General features: G+C 40.8%; 1 protein-coding gene across 2 annotated transcripts in view; it reads right to left on the reverse strand.

The window, feature by feature from the left end:
• Positions 1–1,719: 1,719 nt before the first annotated feature.
• c14h6orf136 (chromosome 14 C6orf136 homolog) overlaps positions 1,720–16,394 on the reverse strand; it is a 24,543-nt gene continuing 9,868 nt past the window's right edge. For both annotated transcript variants that reach the window (XM_034893019.1, XM_034893020.1), the window contains exons 4-7: positions 12,216–12,304; positions 11,879–12,079; positions 10,987–11,056; positions 1,720–2,020 (exon numbers count right to left, since the gene is read on the reverse strand). In XM_034893019.1, the coding sequence (XP_034748910.1) occupies positions 1,877–2,020; positions 10,987–11,056; positions 11,879–12,079; positions 12,216–12,304 (504 nt within the window). In that variant the 3' untranslated portion in view covers positions 1,720–1,876. The remainder of the gene's footprint in view (positions 2,021–10,986; positions 11,057–11,878; positions 12,080–12,215; positions 12,305–16,394) is intronic.

Consider the following 16,394-nt stretch of genomic DNA (forward strand, 5'->3'; position numbering starts at 1 on the left):
GTGGTATTTAAAAAGGTGTAAAATGGAGTGCTTTCTCAAAAAAGAATGTATAGGCTAACACAAAAGTAAAATTCTCTCAATCATCACTTATGTAGAGCAGCTAAAATTAATCAATTAGTTGTCAACTATTAGACTAATCAACATAAAGCAATCAATTATTTTATTTTGAGAAAATCTGATTGCAGCTTCTTAAATGTGAATATTTTCTAGATAATCCACATAATCCACACAATCCACCATAAAAATAACCGCTGGTTGCGGACTAGTTGGCAACGGTTAATTTACCGGATAGTTCCGGTGCCGCTTGAAGGTTTGCCAGATGTCCCTTACGTTCCATTTTCTTTGTGGAAAACTTTAAATTCCCAAAAAATACATTAAGAAAACTGAGAAATATTCCACGATGAAAACGGAAAATTGCTAGAAAAATCTAGATGGTTCAACAAGGCAGGCCTTCTTGGTTATTTTGGGGAATGATTATAAAGATTTACAAAGAATATGTTTAGGACATTTCCTTTCTTACTGGGATGTTTTGGGACCGATTTGTGGTATTGCTGTGGACACACGGAGATGCACTGGTAAGAGATAATGAGGTTTAACCATGTAGTCAGCTAATTTAAATAGCTCACGTTACTGTACTGTGTCAAGAGTTAACTTCATATAATATTTTATGTGGTGTTTTCTTTAGCAGGGTGCAAATGTTCCACCAAAACAAGTTCCTTCCTGAGACTATTTAGCAGAGCCATCGAAGCTGCATCTGAAGCTTAGCTACGATTGTGATTGGTTTGAACAAAATGCTAACACACAGCATTTTTTCCTATCCAAAAGTGTATACTCATGTTGCCACAACTTACAGCGCCAAACTTATGACCCACTAGAAGTGTGTTTGGCTGTCTGTATTTGCAGAAACTCTGCTCTCTACCTGGATTTCCTCTCTTCTTTTGCTGTGTTCGGGACACCACATGTGTGTAACCTCCATGCAGGGTGAGCAGCCATGCAGCCCGTTGCTTTGCTAAACAGCGTCTCATACCGAAGCAAAAGTCTAACTGACACAGACACACAGAAAAGAAACAGACAACAGATAGATTCACTCAGAATCAGACAATTTTGCACCTTACAATGGAGGAGTGGGTGTGTTTATTTGTGACTTTGTACAATAGCTGTTAAACAATGAGAAAGTATTTTATTGCTCTAATCACTGCTTTTCCCCTCTCTTCTCTCACTCTCTAGCTAGCTCCACCACCGCTGCACACTCTCTCTCTGGCTTGTTGAGCCAGGGCTAACTGTGAACTTTGCGGAGTTTACAGTCAAGAAGGCCATACTTACTACATGTTTCCTACTTGTAAAGGTATTCTAACTCAACATTTCGGGAAATGCAATTATTCTTAATAACTTATAATTAAATGAGTTAACTTTGGAGGTGTTGGTGGGTGGTGTCTAACCCTGGAAGGAGCCAGGCTTCAAACTGAAAGGGTTGTTTACTACTACTTTGCTGTACACACTACAAGCCCAGCACTAAACTGTGTTGCTTTAGCATGTTGGTTTGCCTATTCAACAACTGTACACACCAGTTTGTCACAAAAAATAAGGCAGGATGCAGCAGTGAATAGACAGCTAGTTTGGTAAACAGTACTTTGCCTGGAACATTATCTTTGCAGTTAGCTACAATACCTTATATAGGAGGTTTACCTTGAGTCATAGAAAATTAAACATTTGAAATGATTTATGTTGAATTGAAGTTTATTTGGAAAGCTTTGGGTTAGCCTCAATATTCGTGTTTTTGCTGGATTTCATGTATCCCCAATTGCAACAACAGAGATGGTGGGTGGGTGGGCACGCATGCACGCACGTACATGTTCCTGTGATGGTCATCCTGGGCTCAGTTTCTGCTCTGTCGCAGTGAGGACAGGAGGAAGGGCAGCAGGTTGAGAGCAGGTCGATGTTCCTGCACTCCCAGCGCCACCAGGGCTCCCGCCAGGAGTGAAGTTACTCTGGGCAGGACAGGGGGCTGATCCGGCATCACCTGCAGCACAGAGACAATCAAGCCGGAAGCTCAGAATGATTCAATCAACAGCTGTCTAGAAGAGCTGGGCCAATTTCCTGTTTTACTGGTCTGGTATACCAGGCTGAACCGGATTGATTTGATGCTATTCAGTTGAACCGGCATTTGTCACTATGGCTGCTCCATATGTTGCTTAAATTGCAACCCCAACACCCCCCTTCCTCGTGTCTTAATCGGTCCCACCAAGGAAGCACGGGAAAGACAGGAGGAAATCATGCAAGGGAAGAGGAAACATGCAAATGTGTTTTAAAAGGGATGAGATAGTCTTTCCTCTGATGTGTCACATAAATCCGTCAACTGTTTGGACGGAGTTAGCTACTCCTTTAGCTGCACGGCTTCCAGAAAGGCTGCTATCATGTTTCCTCGATTATAGCTCCTCAGTGATCCCTTAACAATGCTGGCTGGGTAGAAATAAAGGCTTTATGACAACCTTTACGGAGGAGGGACATATCAACATCCGGTTCAGTTGAGGAGCGAGGAGCTATCAAATGAGGGACATGAGAAGCAGCCAATGTCACCTTCAGGCAAATTTAAAAGTAACCTACATTAGCAACATGTGCCGACGCCGTCACAGCACTAAATCCAACTTGCATTGCAAGCAGTTATGGGCAGTAATAAGTGTGGTCTGAAATAAAACTGCTGAGGATCAATTACGCCACCGCCAAACAAAGACGTCCATTGTTGGATGTTTACATGGATGTATAAAAACATAATTCTGATGCAGTAAACTACTATAGCCATGTTGATGTAGCTTGTAAAGATTGTTTCATGATTTCTGGCAATTCTTGCAAATACCTTTTTTTCTTTTTTTAAGTGTGTGCAGGTCAGATATTTTTTTTTGTACATACAAATAAATTGTCTTTACAGGCGCATTGGATGGGTTTTTATTTTTTGCATCACTAGGGTTCTAACAATAATGATATTAATAACAATCATAATAATGACACAGCCCCCCTTCTTATCTCTGCTTCTCTTTATAACTTTATAATTGTCAGACTCATCTACCAACCCTTATAGAATTGTCTTAAGTCTGCCTTGCACCAGCTCCTAATTATGCTGTTACAGTTTCAGACTGCTGGGGAACTTCCTTCCTTTGACAGACAGAGCTCCTCCCTCCTCTCCCTTTCCATCTGTGTGCATCCATGTCCCAGAAATACTTGTTACTAACCTAGCTCTGGGGAGCTTATTCCTCAGAGCCCTTGTGTTTTCTGTCACCCAGCAGTTTTCCTTGGATTAGGGGGGCACCTAAATCATAGTTGCAGCTGTTGCCATGGCCCTGCTCCGCACCATGCTATGCTCTGCAATGCCCTACTACGTCCTGCAGTGCTCAGCTACACCATGAACTACAACTATTTCTAGTCATAGTTCCATTTTCTTTATTGTGACTTTGTTGCCACTGTTTATCGCACCCCAAACCGGCATTGTCAGACACCGCCTACCAACTTCTCCATAAAAGGAAGTGTTTCCTCGCCACTGTCGCACTAAATGCTTGCTCTTGGGGAAATTACTGAATTTTTTTTGTCTTTGTAAATGATAGAGTGTGGTCTAGACCTACTCTATCTGTAAAGTGTATTGAGATAACTCTTGTACTGATTTGATACTATTAATAAAATTGAATTCAAAATGTTATTCTTGTCCTTGAGCGACTTGCCATTTTCAGTTGCAAGGCATCATCTGGGAAGTACTTTAGTCATTTAGTTAAATAGGTCATTAATACACTACAGCTGGACAATGTAAATGTAAATGTAAATGTGCTGTATTTATATAGCGCTTTCCAGTCTTAACAACTGCTCAAAGCACTTTTACATCTACAGGAAACATTCACCATTCACACACATTCATACACTGTGGCCGGGGCTGCCGTACAAGGTGCCACCTGCTCATCAGATAAACATTCACACACATTCACACTCCGATGCGCAGCACCGGGGGCAACTCGGGGTTCAGTGTCTTGCCCAAGGAAACTTTGACAATGACTGCAGGGGCGGGGATCCAACCACCAACTTTCCGATTGGCAGGCAACCGCTCTACCACTGAGCCACAGCCGCCCGCACTCATTACATGAGTAATTGTATTGGTAATTCTACTGTTGGAATTTCAAAACATGTACAAGGGCTTTTCTGCCTTGCTTTCTTCATACTCTCCAAACCAAGTACGTGTGGTGTTTTGCACATGTCCTGAATCTTGTGATGGCAGACACCACAAGAGTAGTTGTTGAAAGTGCAGCACTATTCTCGATACTAAATGACTTAGCAGTTTTCATTTGAGAGTACTATCAAAGAATTAATGTCTGAGAGAAAAAGGGTCAGTACCCTCACCACAGACGGCTCTCTCCCATTTGACAAACACGCTGCTCTGCTGCTCTGCTGCTCTGATGAAGGTCTTCGGATTTTTTGGCAACCCAAAAAATCCATTGTTTGCGGATGTGGTTCACGTCTAGGCAACTATTGAAGAGATGGCAGGTCAAAAGCCAAATGTACGTGTCAAAGCCAGAGGGTTAAAAGAGGCCCTGCTCAAGTATGAAACCATCCTCACTGCCCAAACATGTTTGCATGTATTTGAGAAAACATCTCCTCCCTCCAAGTGCCTACAAACCAGTGGATTGGACATTTTGACTGTGTATCAGATAGTTGTGGGAACACAAAAAGCTCTACAAAGGAATGTTAGAAACTTTGACTCTGTGAAAAGGGCAGCAGACAACTTTTGTGCAGTTGGCTACTGTCAAGCTAGAAGAACAGGATGAAGACACCAAACTGGAAGTGAAAACTGAGCTGCCTAAGAAAAGGATAAGGAAAAAGAAGACAATGCCAGGGGAGTTGGCACAGGTGGAAGGTGGAAATGGCCTACAAGACTAAAGGTACATCATGTCATTATTACGTTATTATAGACAGAGTGAATAAAAGCATCCATCAACACTTTCTAACACCAAGCACATTGTCTGCCGACCTTGCTTATCTGGACAATAGAAGATTCTCAGAGATCGGAAATAGTGGATTGCCCAACACGTCGCTCACAGAACTAACCACATGCTAGGGGTGGAAATCACCAGAGGCACCACGATACATTATCACGATACTTGGGTCACGATACGATATTATTGTGATTTTAAACATATTGCAATATTCTGCGATGTATTGCAATTTGTTAGCTTTTTTCCAACTTCATTATTTTGTCCCCAAAGGATAACGTCAACATCTGTTTGTTCATCTCACATGAATTGTATTACCGTAAAATGTGACTGTTAAGCTGACTAAAGAACCAACACTTTCATGAATGTGTTATAAATGTTGTATACACCTGGCAAACTGAACCGTTTGCATTTAATTAACGTGGACTAGACTGTAATACAAACAGGTATGCACTGCTGTGCTACTACAGGTGTATTTTTACAATGCAACTTCAGCTCTTAAGCCCCTAGGGAATTAGAAAAGCAATAACTGTTAAATTTAAAATAAAAAATGTGCCTTACATTAAAATAAAATGTTAAAATTAAACAAAATCAAACATGTACTCTTTAAGTAAACAAAATGTGCAACTGTTTGCTGCCAACCTTGGTACTAACAAAAGTTCAAAAACATTTTGTGTGCGCAAAACACTTGACGTGGAGGTGTCCTGCTAACGGAACGGCAACGTCTATATTAGAAGCGTTGTTGGTGACAGCCACCAGGTTTTTGTATGCAATCCCCCATTCTCGTGCAGCATTTCGAGTTCTCCCCGGTGTGACTTTAGTGTACTGCTCTAGTTTGGAGAACGTGAGACAGCAGTTGCCAGTCTTCTGTAAGATAATGAGCTATAATAGTCACACAGGAATCCACTGCCCGTGACGTCCATGCATCACAAGTCTATAAAACACATTCTGCCATTTTTAAACTTTCCTGAACTTTAACCTAAAGTTTGTAGTGCTCTTTGTAGTGCTTGGGTAAGGCTGTATCTGTGAAAAAGCAGCGCCACAGAGTTACGTACCTTGGTTCCAGTGTTTTTAGAAAGTGACAAAATCCCTAATTTTCCACAACATTGTATGGACTACACTGTGTGCAAAATTATTAGGCAAGTTCTATTCCTGAGAATTTATTGTATTGTACTGTAACAAATGCATTGCTATCAGTCAATCAGAAATGTTAATAAACCTCAAATCAGAATATGTAACAAAGGAAACTGAGTTTTGGCTTTCTCAGGAGAATACCTGTGTGCAGAATTGTTAGGCAACTATTGGTGTGCAGAATTATTATGCAACTAAATGGAAAAACTAAGATTTCCCCATCTCACTTGTTTATTTTAATTTCTTAGAGTAAGAATAAAACTCAAGATGTACAAATAAACAATGACATGTCAAGAAATATTCAGTGACCAATATAGCCACCCTTCTTTTCAATAACTGTCATGAGCCTTCCATCCATGGAGTCTATTAGTTTCTTGATCTGTTGATGATCAACTTTTTGTGCAGCAGCAACCACGGCCTCCCAAATGCTGTTCAAAGAGGTGTATTGTCTTCCCTCACTGTAAATCTCACGTTTAAGAAGGGCCCACGAGTCCTCAGTGGGGTTTAGGTCAGGTGAAGAAGGGGGCCATGTCATTATTCTGTCATCTTTAAGTCCTTTGCTGGCTAGCCATGCAGTCGAATACTTGGATGCATGTGATGGAGCATTGTCCTGCATGAAAATCATGGCCTTCTTGAAGGATAAAGACTTTTTTCTGTACCATTGCTTGAAAAACGTATCTTCTAGAAACTGGCAGTAGTTTTGGGAGTGGATTTTAAGTCCATCTTCAACCCGAAAAGGTCCAACTAGCTCATCCTTTATAATAGTAGCCCATACCAGCACCCCGCCTCCCCCTTGCTGGCGTCTGACTCGAAGTGGAGCTCTGTGCCCATTAGAGATCCAGCCACGGGCCCATCCATCTGGTCCATCAAGAGTCACTCTCATTTCATCAGTCCATAAAACCTTTGAAAAATCTGTCTTCAGATATTTCTTGGCCCAGTCTTGACGTTTCAACTTATGAGTCTTGTTAAGTGGTGGTCGTGTGTCAGCCTTTCTTACCTGGGCCATGTCTCTGAGCACTGAACACCTGGTACTTCTGGACACTCCAGGTAGGTTGCATTTCTGGAATATAGCAGCACTGGAGGTTAATGGGTTCCTGGTAACTTCAAGTTTAATTCTTCTCAAGTCTCTAGCATTTAATATGCGTCTCTTTTTCTCCACACGTTTCTTGCAACCCTGTTGACTATTTGCAACAAAACGTTTGATTGTTCGGTGATCATGCCTCAATATCTTTGCTACTTCAAGAGTGCTGCATCCCTCTGAAAGGCATTTTAAATTTTTTTTACTTTTTAGAGTCTGTTCTCTTTTTTTGCCCATTTTGTCTAAGGTAAAGAAGCTGCCTAATAATTATGCACACCTTGATATAGGGTGTTGATCACTTTAGGCCACACCCTCCCTCATTAAATAAACACACATTTCCTGATAACGTTTAAATCAAATTAGCATTTAAGTTTCTATAGCTTGGAATTGGAAAATATGCACGAAAATGAAGATAAGGTCAAAAATACTCACTTGCCTAATAATTGTGCACACAGTGTAAGTTCTCTGCACATGAGGTAGGCGATGGCTTGAGTTATTTTCTTCGCTCGCTATGAATTTGGAGGTAGCTTTGTCAAGCTAAGTGTTGGTTGTTTTTTTGGCGGAGCTGGTTTAGCAATAGCTTTACCGTCCTCGGCTAACGCTACTTCATGATGGTGGCATGTGAAATGAGCCCTCATGTTGGTAGTAGTCCCTAAATATTTTATTCGCATACGACACACCTTGCAAATCCCATGTCTCATATCCATCTCAGTTGTCCCTTCCTTGTTAAAAAATCAAAAAAATTTCAAACACTTGATTTAAACGCAGACGGTTCCTTTCTGATTTCTTTCTCTGATGTTGCCATGTTTATTTTATCTACATCTTCCTGCACGCTGACAGTCACCCCACTGACCTCAACAGAAAACAAACAGCGCCATCCGGTGGACTGAATAAGCAATTGATTTGATTATTCTACTACCAAAAAGTTAAATTCTCATGTGCAATTTAATTAATAAAAGATCGATACTTGGCGTCCGTGTATCAATACTGTATTGCCACGGGAATTATCGCAATACTATAAATACTGCATAGTATTGTGATTTATTCCCCCATCCCTACCACATGCTTCCTAAAGTTTGACAATCGGTCCACTGTTGTCACTTTGCAGCGTAAGCTGACTAGTCTCGCTGGTCAATGGACAGAAAAAGTCTGCAGTGGAGGAGTACACATCTAGGAATTTGAGAGAGACACCTACCGATGGAACTGACGAAGAACAAGTAGATTATGAATAAAAATTGTTCAACATGTAAGAACTGTGCTGTGTGTGTTTGTGTGTGTGCATTATCAACTTTTACGGCAATACAATTTGTTAACAAATGTTTACCATGTTATAGGCCTCAGCTACAAGTTCCTACTCACCCTGTCTGTCACCCAGATAACTTGTGAGAGAAGCTTCTCCACACTCAAATTTATGTAAAAAATTAAAATAAATTGACTACAGAGAAGAGTGCTGCGTGCTGACAATACAATCAAGCACAGTGAGAGCCGATTCCATGAAGAAAAATCATGGAAACAATGACAGTCATTCAAAAGTGTTCAAGTATAATCACAGAGCCACACAAACACATTAAGAGTTAGAGATTTAAAACAGCATATATGGAGAATCAGACAGACAATATGTACAGTGTCAACAGATAGAAACAAAAAAGAGTTGGACAGACAGTGACTAAAAGAATAACATACTGACAGACTACAGACTCTACAACATCCTCAAATTTTCTTTTGTTTTTACTGTATGTGTAAATTTGTATGTGTAAACATGTGCTCTTCAAAAACTAGTAAGCATTGTTTGCCAGACACTTACATTAAATAAAAAAATACATTAAAATACATTAAATGTTAAAAATCTGTTACACAAGGTACTGCCTTTATTATTTTACCATCTGGACAGACATTTCTGCACGTGTGACGTGTCTATGGCTGCATGGGTGTGGTAATGTGGCCTGGTGTGGCAAAAGTGCCAGGGCTGAATTTTGGTCCCAGTCTGCCCCAGTTAGGGGAAAACTTCAGCTACAGTGTAGGGAAGCTTAATTTACTGTAGAATAGGGCTGCAAGATATATGGATGCAGCCCTACTGTAGAATAACTGATAATACTAGCTTAGCTCACTAAACTTTCCAATATTAGCCTAACATTGGTAATAATCTATATGATAACCTGATTTGTTTATAAAAGAAAGAATGGAGCTGATAGTGTCTGACGGTAATGTACTGACGAGCAAAGTGGTGTGATGACCGAGATCACATTTCAGGAGCAGTGGCAGGGGGAATGGCGAACACTGTCTTTGGTTACTAGAAAGTTCATCTGTTTTTGGAGTGCTGAGATGATAATGATGATGATGATGTAAACATCTAACCAAAGAGGTTATTACCTTACTGCAGGTAAGAAGTCATGGCTTATAACTCTTTTACACCACTGACCAGGGTTGGGCTAGGGTTAACCAACCATGGTTTAACCCTTCTTTTGGAAACTGAAAACAAGGCATTCAACATGGGTATATCCCTGTCATGACAATTCAGAAATGGGCAGGGCTTTACACATCATGTTATCACATACTCCCATCAATCTGTATACCACAAGAACTGTTTTGCGGCTACCGGAATTTGTACAACAGGGAAGAGAAACAGCTTGTTTTATGTTAATTTACGTTCACTAATAAATAACCATCAAACAATCCTAAGATGATTTAGAGAAGACTGATTTCTCCTTCTCTGTATATTTATTGAAGCAGCTGCCGAGGAAGTAGGTTACTAGGGTAGATTAGTATTGATTTTTGACTATTTTAAGACGAGGGGAGAACATTTCTCTTTGTTTGATACCATTAAAAGTAAAGTTGGGCTTTGCTGTTGGATTCAAGACATTAAAAAAAAGTGGTTTGCACTTAAACTCCACCATCGGTCTACAAAAGTTCACTCCCGGAGTTGACTTTGGAGACCGGCCGGCAGACTAGTGAAAATCCGGGCACAGTGTAAGCAGATCGTTCTCACTAGGAATTAATTGCACTGCTCAATCTTAGTGAGACAAAATCTGTTGTTATTTTCAAAAGTGTGCGCCGTCCTGTGACGACAGCCCCACTCATGTCCCACCAATCACAAAACAATTTCCCGCCCCAGCTGGTAGTGAGCCAGGTTGCGGGCAATTACCGTTGAAATCAACTCTTGTGTGACCCTGATCAAACCCACCTTGCGACCTGGGTTATGAAGCTGAGTTGACTGAGGAGGGTTAACCCATTCAAACACACAGTCAACCTGTTTGAGCCATCAGTGTGAAAGGGGTATTAGAGGTGCAATACCACCACCATGTGGACTGGAGTCACCACCTGTTACTATGGGCTCCTTCATCAGTCTCACTAGGGAACGGCTGAGACAAGTATGACACCTATAATACGCTATCTCGCTCCGGTGTTTGGCTAGATTTCAAACAAGGTCTGAAAATGTTGACACTGGCCCAAATCTATTGTCCAGCTAGTAATCTGGTTAACATTTTTAATTGAAAATCAGAAAATGACAAACTTAACTTAACTTTCTTGGCATGGGATATAAAAAGATACTAAAGCAGTTGGTAAACAATTTTAATGTAACTTGATCTGATAACATCTCTGGGTCTGTATTTCCATTTAATCAAACTACTGACAGAAATGACATTTTTTAAATGACAACAAGGTATGGCTGTTGGCTTGTCTATCAGTATCAAAAAGGTACTTTCCAATGGTAGAATGAGGATGGCCAAATCCAACTGTTGGAACTTTCTGTTCAGTCAATATGCATTGAAAAAAGGTTGGGACCCCAATAAAACACAATTAGCTGCTTACCTTTTCAACTTTATGACAGTGAATGAGTCCATCACTTCCAATGTAAAAAGTAGAGAATGCATCATATGACCTATAACAGATGACATGTGGATTAGATTATGAACCCTTGTGACACAAAACTTTAAAATATATGTAATATATTTATTAAATCCAAAAATTACCACAATATGTAATCAGATGTTAATGAAACATGCTAAGCTGAAATATTATCTTTTCTGACAACAATGCTAAAGCTAGTATTTTCTCCTTTTTTGTCGGAATGTAATAGGCAAATTTTACTATGGCTACTAGGGACATGCATTTTAAGTAATTTCAACATACTGTACTCACACTGAATTATATAGAGTACTCAAGTGGTTACTCGCAAAAACAGTTTAAACACAGCCAGTAAAGTAATCCCGACTGGTCCTGGCTAATGTTGCCATGCTAACACGCGATAACTGCTAATGTTACCGGAGGACCAGGCAAGCAGGCCTAAAAAAGCAGGCATTAGTGAGAGTGAGAATGCCAGGTGCTGAGTGAGTGAGTGAGTAATGTCAATGTGTGAGAGTGGTGAGGCAAGCGAGGAGGGCAACTCTAAGTGTTTGAGCGGCTGTGTGAAAGAAAAGCAAGAGGAAGACGACACCGCAAAGACGATGTAAAGTAAGTTAACAGTTAACAATAAAAGACACAGTGGCTTCATCTTTTGTTACTGTAGGTAAAGTGAAGGCTATTACAACGTGGAGAGTGCAGTGCACACAGAGTGTCACACACACAGCACAATTTTTTGTTAACTCAAATCGCATAATTTTTGCAATTATGTAATTGCACATATTAATTTTGCGACAGAGATAATCTGTGATAACCGTGCAGTCCTAGTGAAACCCAGCACCAGCTCCAGTCTGTGTGTTACCTGTACAGTTGAGACTTGTCTTTGCGATAGAAGCGCAGCAGCAGAGAGTAGAAGGGAAGGCCTTGGATCCTCCAGCGAGCCTTAATGGTGCCATCCTCCACGTGCTTGGTGAGCTTCAGGACCTCGAGCTGAGCCTTGGCATAGTAACACAGACACAGGAGGCGCCACAGCGAGAGGCTGAGCTGGTACACCGTCCGGCCTCTGCACCAACACACACAGCAACATGCAGATTACACAGTAAGGGACTGACAGAATCACAAACCTGTTTAAAGCATTTGGTCAGAGCATAAGAGCGTCCGTAATGTCTCGCCATAAGCCCAAACGGAGTGAGCATTACCTGGTCTTGGTATTCAGGAGGCCGTTGATGAACTCCACATCATTTGAGTACATGGTGTAATCATGGTTCTTCATAAAGAAACTTGGAAGCTGCAAGACAACATATAGAGGTGTCATTTTACAACCATATACCACTTTGTACTGCAAGTACAACAGTCCAAGGTTTGACACAACGTATGTAATCATATTCAAAATAAATGTTGACAATATTCAGGCATCTTGCTCTCTTTGCGCTCTTGCTGCATGTCTGTATATGCCTATCTACTGACTGGGGCTTCACGAGTCATCCAAACTGATCAAATCATATGGGCACAAAGCCCGCTACAAGAGCTAGACTCCAGTAGGGCTGTAGAATTAATTGAATTTTTATTTTGGCGATCACCAAAATAGCATAATTTAGAAAAAAACAATTATTTTGCCATGTTCCGTTTTGAAGAACATTCTTTTTTTGTCTTATGTTCTAAATCCGCACGCACACATCCGCCCCTCCTGAAGCCATATACAGCCATGGAGGCAAGTCATGTGCACATCGAATTTTAAAAACAGACAGCAGGAGGGCAGCCACAGCAGGGTTTGGTGAGCAAAAAAGGCAAAACCAACTCTGTTGTCTGGGAACAGATAATGTCAATGTAACCACCCCGCTGTAGTAGACATTGTAGTCCCCCGAGACGCTGTATTCCCTGTATTTACTTTTTAAAACTTTTTACGGCTCAGTGGGGTGCATAAGCTTATTGCTCAAAACTAATATGAAAAAACATAGTAATGTTCCCTCAGCATTTTGTTTAGTGGTTAAATTGTATGTAAAATGAACAGGGACGTTAAATCACCTGTTTCATATAACGTTATTCTAAGGTACCGTCTATGTGCTGGACTTTTCCTTAGGTCACAAGCTAGTAAATAAACCCACTGAGGTCAACATTATTGTTCATATTTTGGCACATTTAGTAATGGCAGTAGGCTAGTAGTGGTCATAGTAAGCAAAAATGTGATGCACATTGTGTTATGTATATGGAAACAGTAGTAAAACAGATTTTATTCTGACCCAAGGACTCTCTCTGTGAGATAAAAGAAACTAAAAGATTATACACTGGACACTATCCATTACATCAAAAGATTAATAAGTAATTGTGTTAAATAATTGTGATATCAAAATTGACCAAAATGATGGTGATTATAATTTCTTTCATAATCGAGAAGCCCTAGGCTCCAGTAGACTAAAGAGGATTTAGTCAGAGCCAAGTTCAGACTCCGGACTCCCTTGGTGGTTTTGGACTGAAGTGTGGCGTCTTTTCTCTGACCTGTGCGGTTTGCTTTGTTTTCTTCCAACTGAAAGGCTTGAGGAAGCAGCTCTGGGCTGAACATTTTCGGACATGGTAAAGTTTAACGTTTGTGTTTACAATACGCCTCACCACTAGATACCTACCTACTTTCAAGCGTGGTGGTAGTATTATGCTCTGGGGCTGTTTTGCTGCCAGTGGAACTGGTGCTTAAAGTGATAGACTAATGAAGTACGAGGATTACCTTCAAATTCTCCAGGAAAACCTTGGACTATGACCCCAAACACACATCAAAGATGGTAAAGGAATGGTTAAATCAGGCTAAAATTATACATTTCACATTTTTCAAAGACCCATAATAAGGTAAAAAAGACCCAAATTTCATGATTTTTTTGTGACAAAGAAGTATGTGCTCCAGTGATTCCATCACAGAAAACAGAAGTTGTAATTATTGGAAACTGCCATGACATACTGTATATCTCTCATGCAGAAGAAGAGTCCCAAACAGGGTTGAGTGTATGTTAGACATTCTGAAGGGGATACTACCATATCAGCAGAGCAAATATAAGATATGTTTAATTTTAATGAATCAATGTATCATTGACGTGAATAGGTGCAACATGCACATTTTAAGAAGTTACTTAAACAAAGCACAACAAGGACGGAAAAGTAATTCATGTCTACATGTGTGTTGACTCAGCAGTGATAGAAAAAAAAGAAGGAAAAACACAGACAGACAGACACACAGACACAGACACACACACACACACAGCACATCACTTTTTCCACATTTTCTCATGTTGCAGCATTATTTCAAGGCCTTATTCCAAAATGGATTAATTACATTTTTCCCTCAAACTTCTGCATTTAATACCCCATTTTGACAACTTAAAGGTTGGTGGTTGGCCCTGCAGTCCCATGTCAAAGTGTCGTTGCTCAAGACACTAAACCCTGAGTTGCCTCCGATGCTGCGCTTGCTTATACGAATATGTGTGAATGGTTCCTGAACTCTGTAAAAGCGCTTTGAGTAGTCGTTAAGACTAGATCGTAGTTGTTAAGACGGCTCATGTCACAGATCTGGGGAAGGGTAAAGAAAAAGGCTTTAAAGGTCCCAATAATCACATCCGTTTGGAACCACCAGGACTCTTGCTAGAGCTGTCTGTCCCTCTAAACTGAGTGATCAGGGGAGAAGGGCTTCAGATGGGGTGGTAACCAATAACCCAATGGTCACTCTGACAGAGCTCCAGGGTTCCTCTATGAAGAGACAAGAACATTCCAGAAAAACGACCATAGCAGCAGCACTCCACCAATCAGGCCTGTATGGTAGAGTGGCCAGAAGGAAGCCACTCCTTAGTAAAAAGCACATGGAAGCCTGCCTGGAGTTTGCCAAAAGGCACCTGAAAGACTCTCAGACCATGATAAACAAAATTCTGTGGTCTGATGAGACAAAGATGAAACTCTTTTGGATTTTATGAATGCCAAGCGTTATGTTTAGAGGACACCAGGCACCGCTCATTACCTGGCCAATGAATCCCTACGGTGAAGCATGGTCTGGGCAGCATCATGCTGTGGGTATGTTTTTCAGCGACAGAAACTAGGAGACTTGTCACGATTGATGGAAGGATGAATGCAGCAATGTACAGAGACATCCTGGAAAAAAACCTGCTCCAGAGTAGGCCTGCACAAGTCAGAGAAAAATATGTATCACGTTTTTTTTGCTTGGAATTGAGATCACGATTCTTTGCCACAATTATGTGACCATGACATGGCACCTATAGCACATTGCACATCACCATAAGCCTGTAAACATAGAGGCATCAATGTAGCGAAGGGAGTGTATTGCAGTGCTTGGAAGCACTTTCAAACCTATTTTATACAGTCTATGTTTAAAACTCACAGAACAAAGTAGTAGCGTTTGTGATGCATTCGGCTTTTAGAAAAAAAAAAACATGAAACGGGTGAATCAAGATCGCAATTTTTATAACGATTAATTGTGCAGGCCTACTCCAGAGTGCCCTTGACCTCAGACTGACACAGACATCTTTCAACAGGACAACGACCCTAAGCACACAGCCAAGATATTGAAGCAGTGGCTTCAGTACAAATCTGTGAACGTCCTTGATTGGCCCAGCCAGACCCTAGACTTGAATCCCATGAAACATCTCTTGACGAATATGAAAATGTCTGTGCACATACACTCCCCCATCAAACCTGATGGAGCTTGAGAGATTCTCTAAAGAGAAATGGGCAAAACTGGCCAAAGATACAGAGAGTATTCAGCCCCCTTGAAGCTTTTGAAGCTTTTAAATAAAACTGTAATTTTTATTAACTGTAACTTTTACAAGTGGGACACAATTATGAAGTGGAATGAAATGTATTGGATATTTCAAACTTGTGCAAAATTATTCAGCCCCTTTACTTTCAGAATGACCCAATGTTGACGGAAATGTCTAATGATGATAAATAGAATCCACCTGTGTGTAATCAAGTCTCCGTATTAATGCACCTGCTCTGTGATAGTCTCAGAGGTCCGTTTAAAGCGCAGAGAGCATCTTGAAGAACAAGGAACACAGCAGGCAGAATCCAAGATACTGTTGTGGAGAAGTTTAAAGCTGGATTTGGATACAAAAAGATTTCCAAAGATTTAAACATCCCAAGGAGCACTGTGCAAGCAATAATATTGAAATGGGAGGAGTATCACACCACTGCAAATCTACAAAGACCCGGCCATTTCTCTAAACAATCAGCTCATACAAGGAGAAGACTAATCAGAGATGCAGCCGAGAGGCCCAAGATCACTCTGGATCTACAGCTGAGGTGGGAGACTCTGGGCGTTTCTCAATATGTGTTCTTCTATGGACTTGTGTTCTTGTGTTCTTGTGAAACGTCATGTTTGGTGGCCA

This window comes from Etheostoma cragini, chromosome 14 (genome assembly GCF_013103735.1).
Source record: "Etheostoma cragini isolate CJK2018 chromosome 14, CSU_Ecrag_1.0, whole genome shotgun sequence".
Lineage (NCBI taxonomy): Eukaryota > Metazoa > Chordata > Actinopteri > Perciformes > Percidae > Etheostoma > Etheostoma cragini.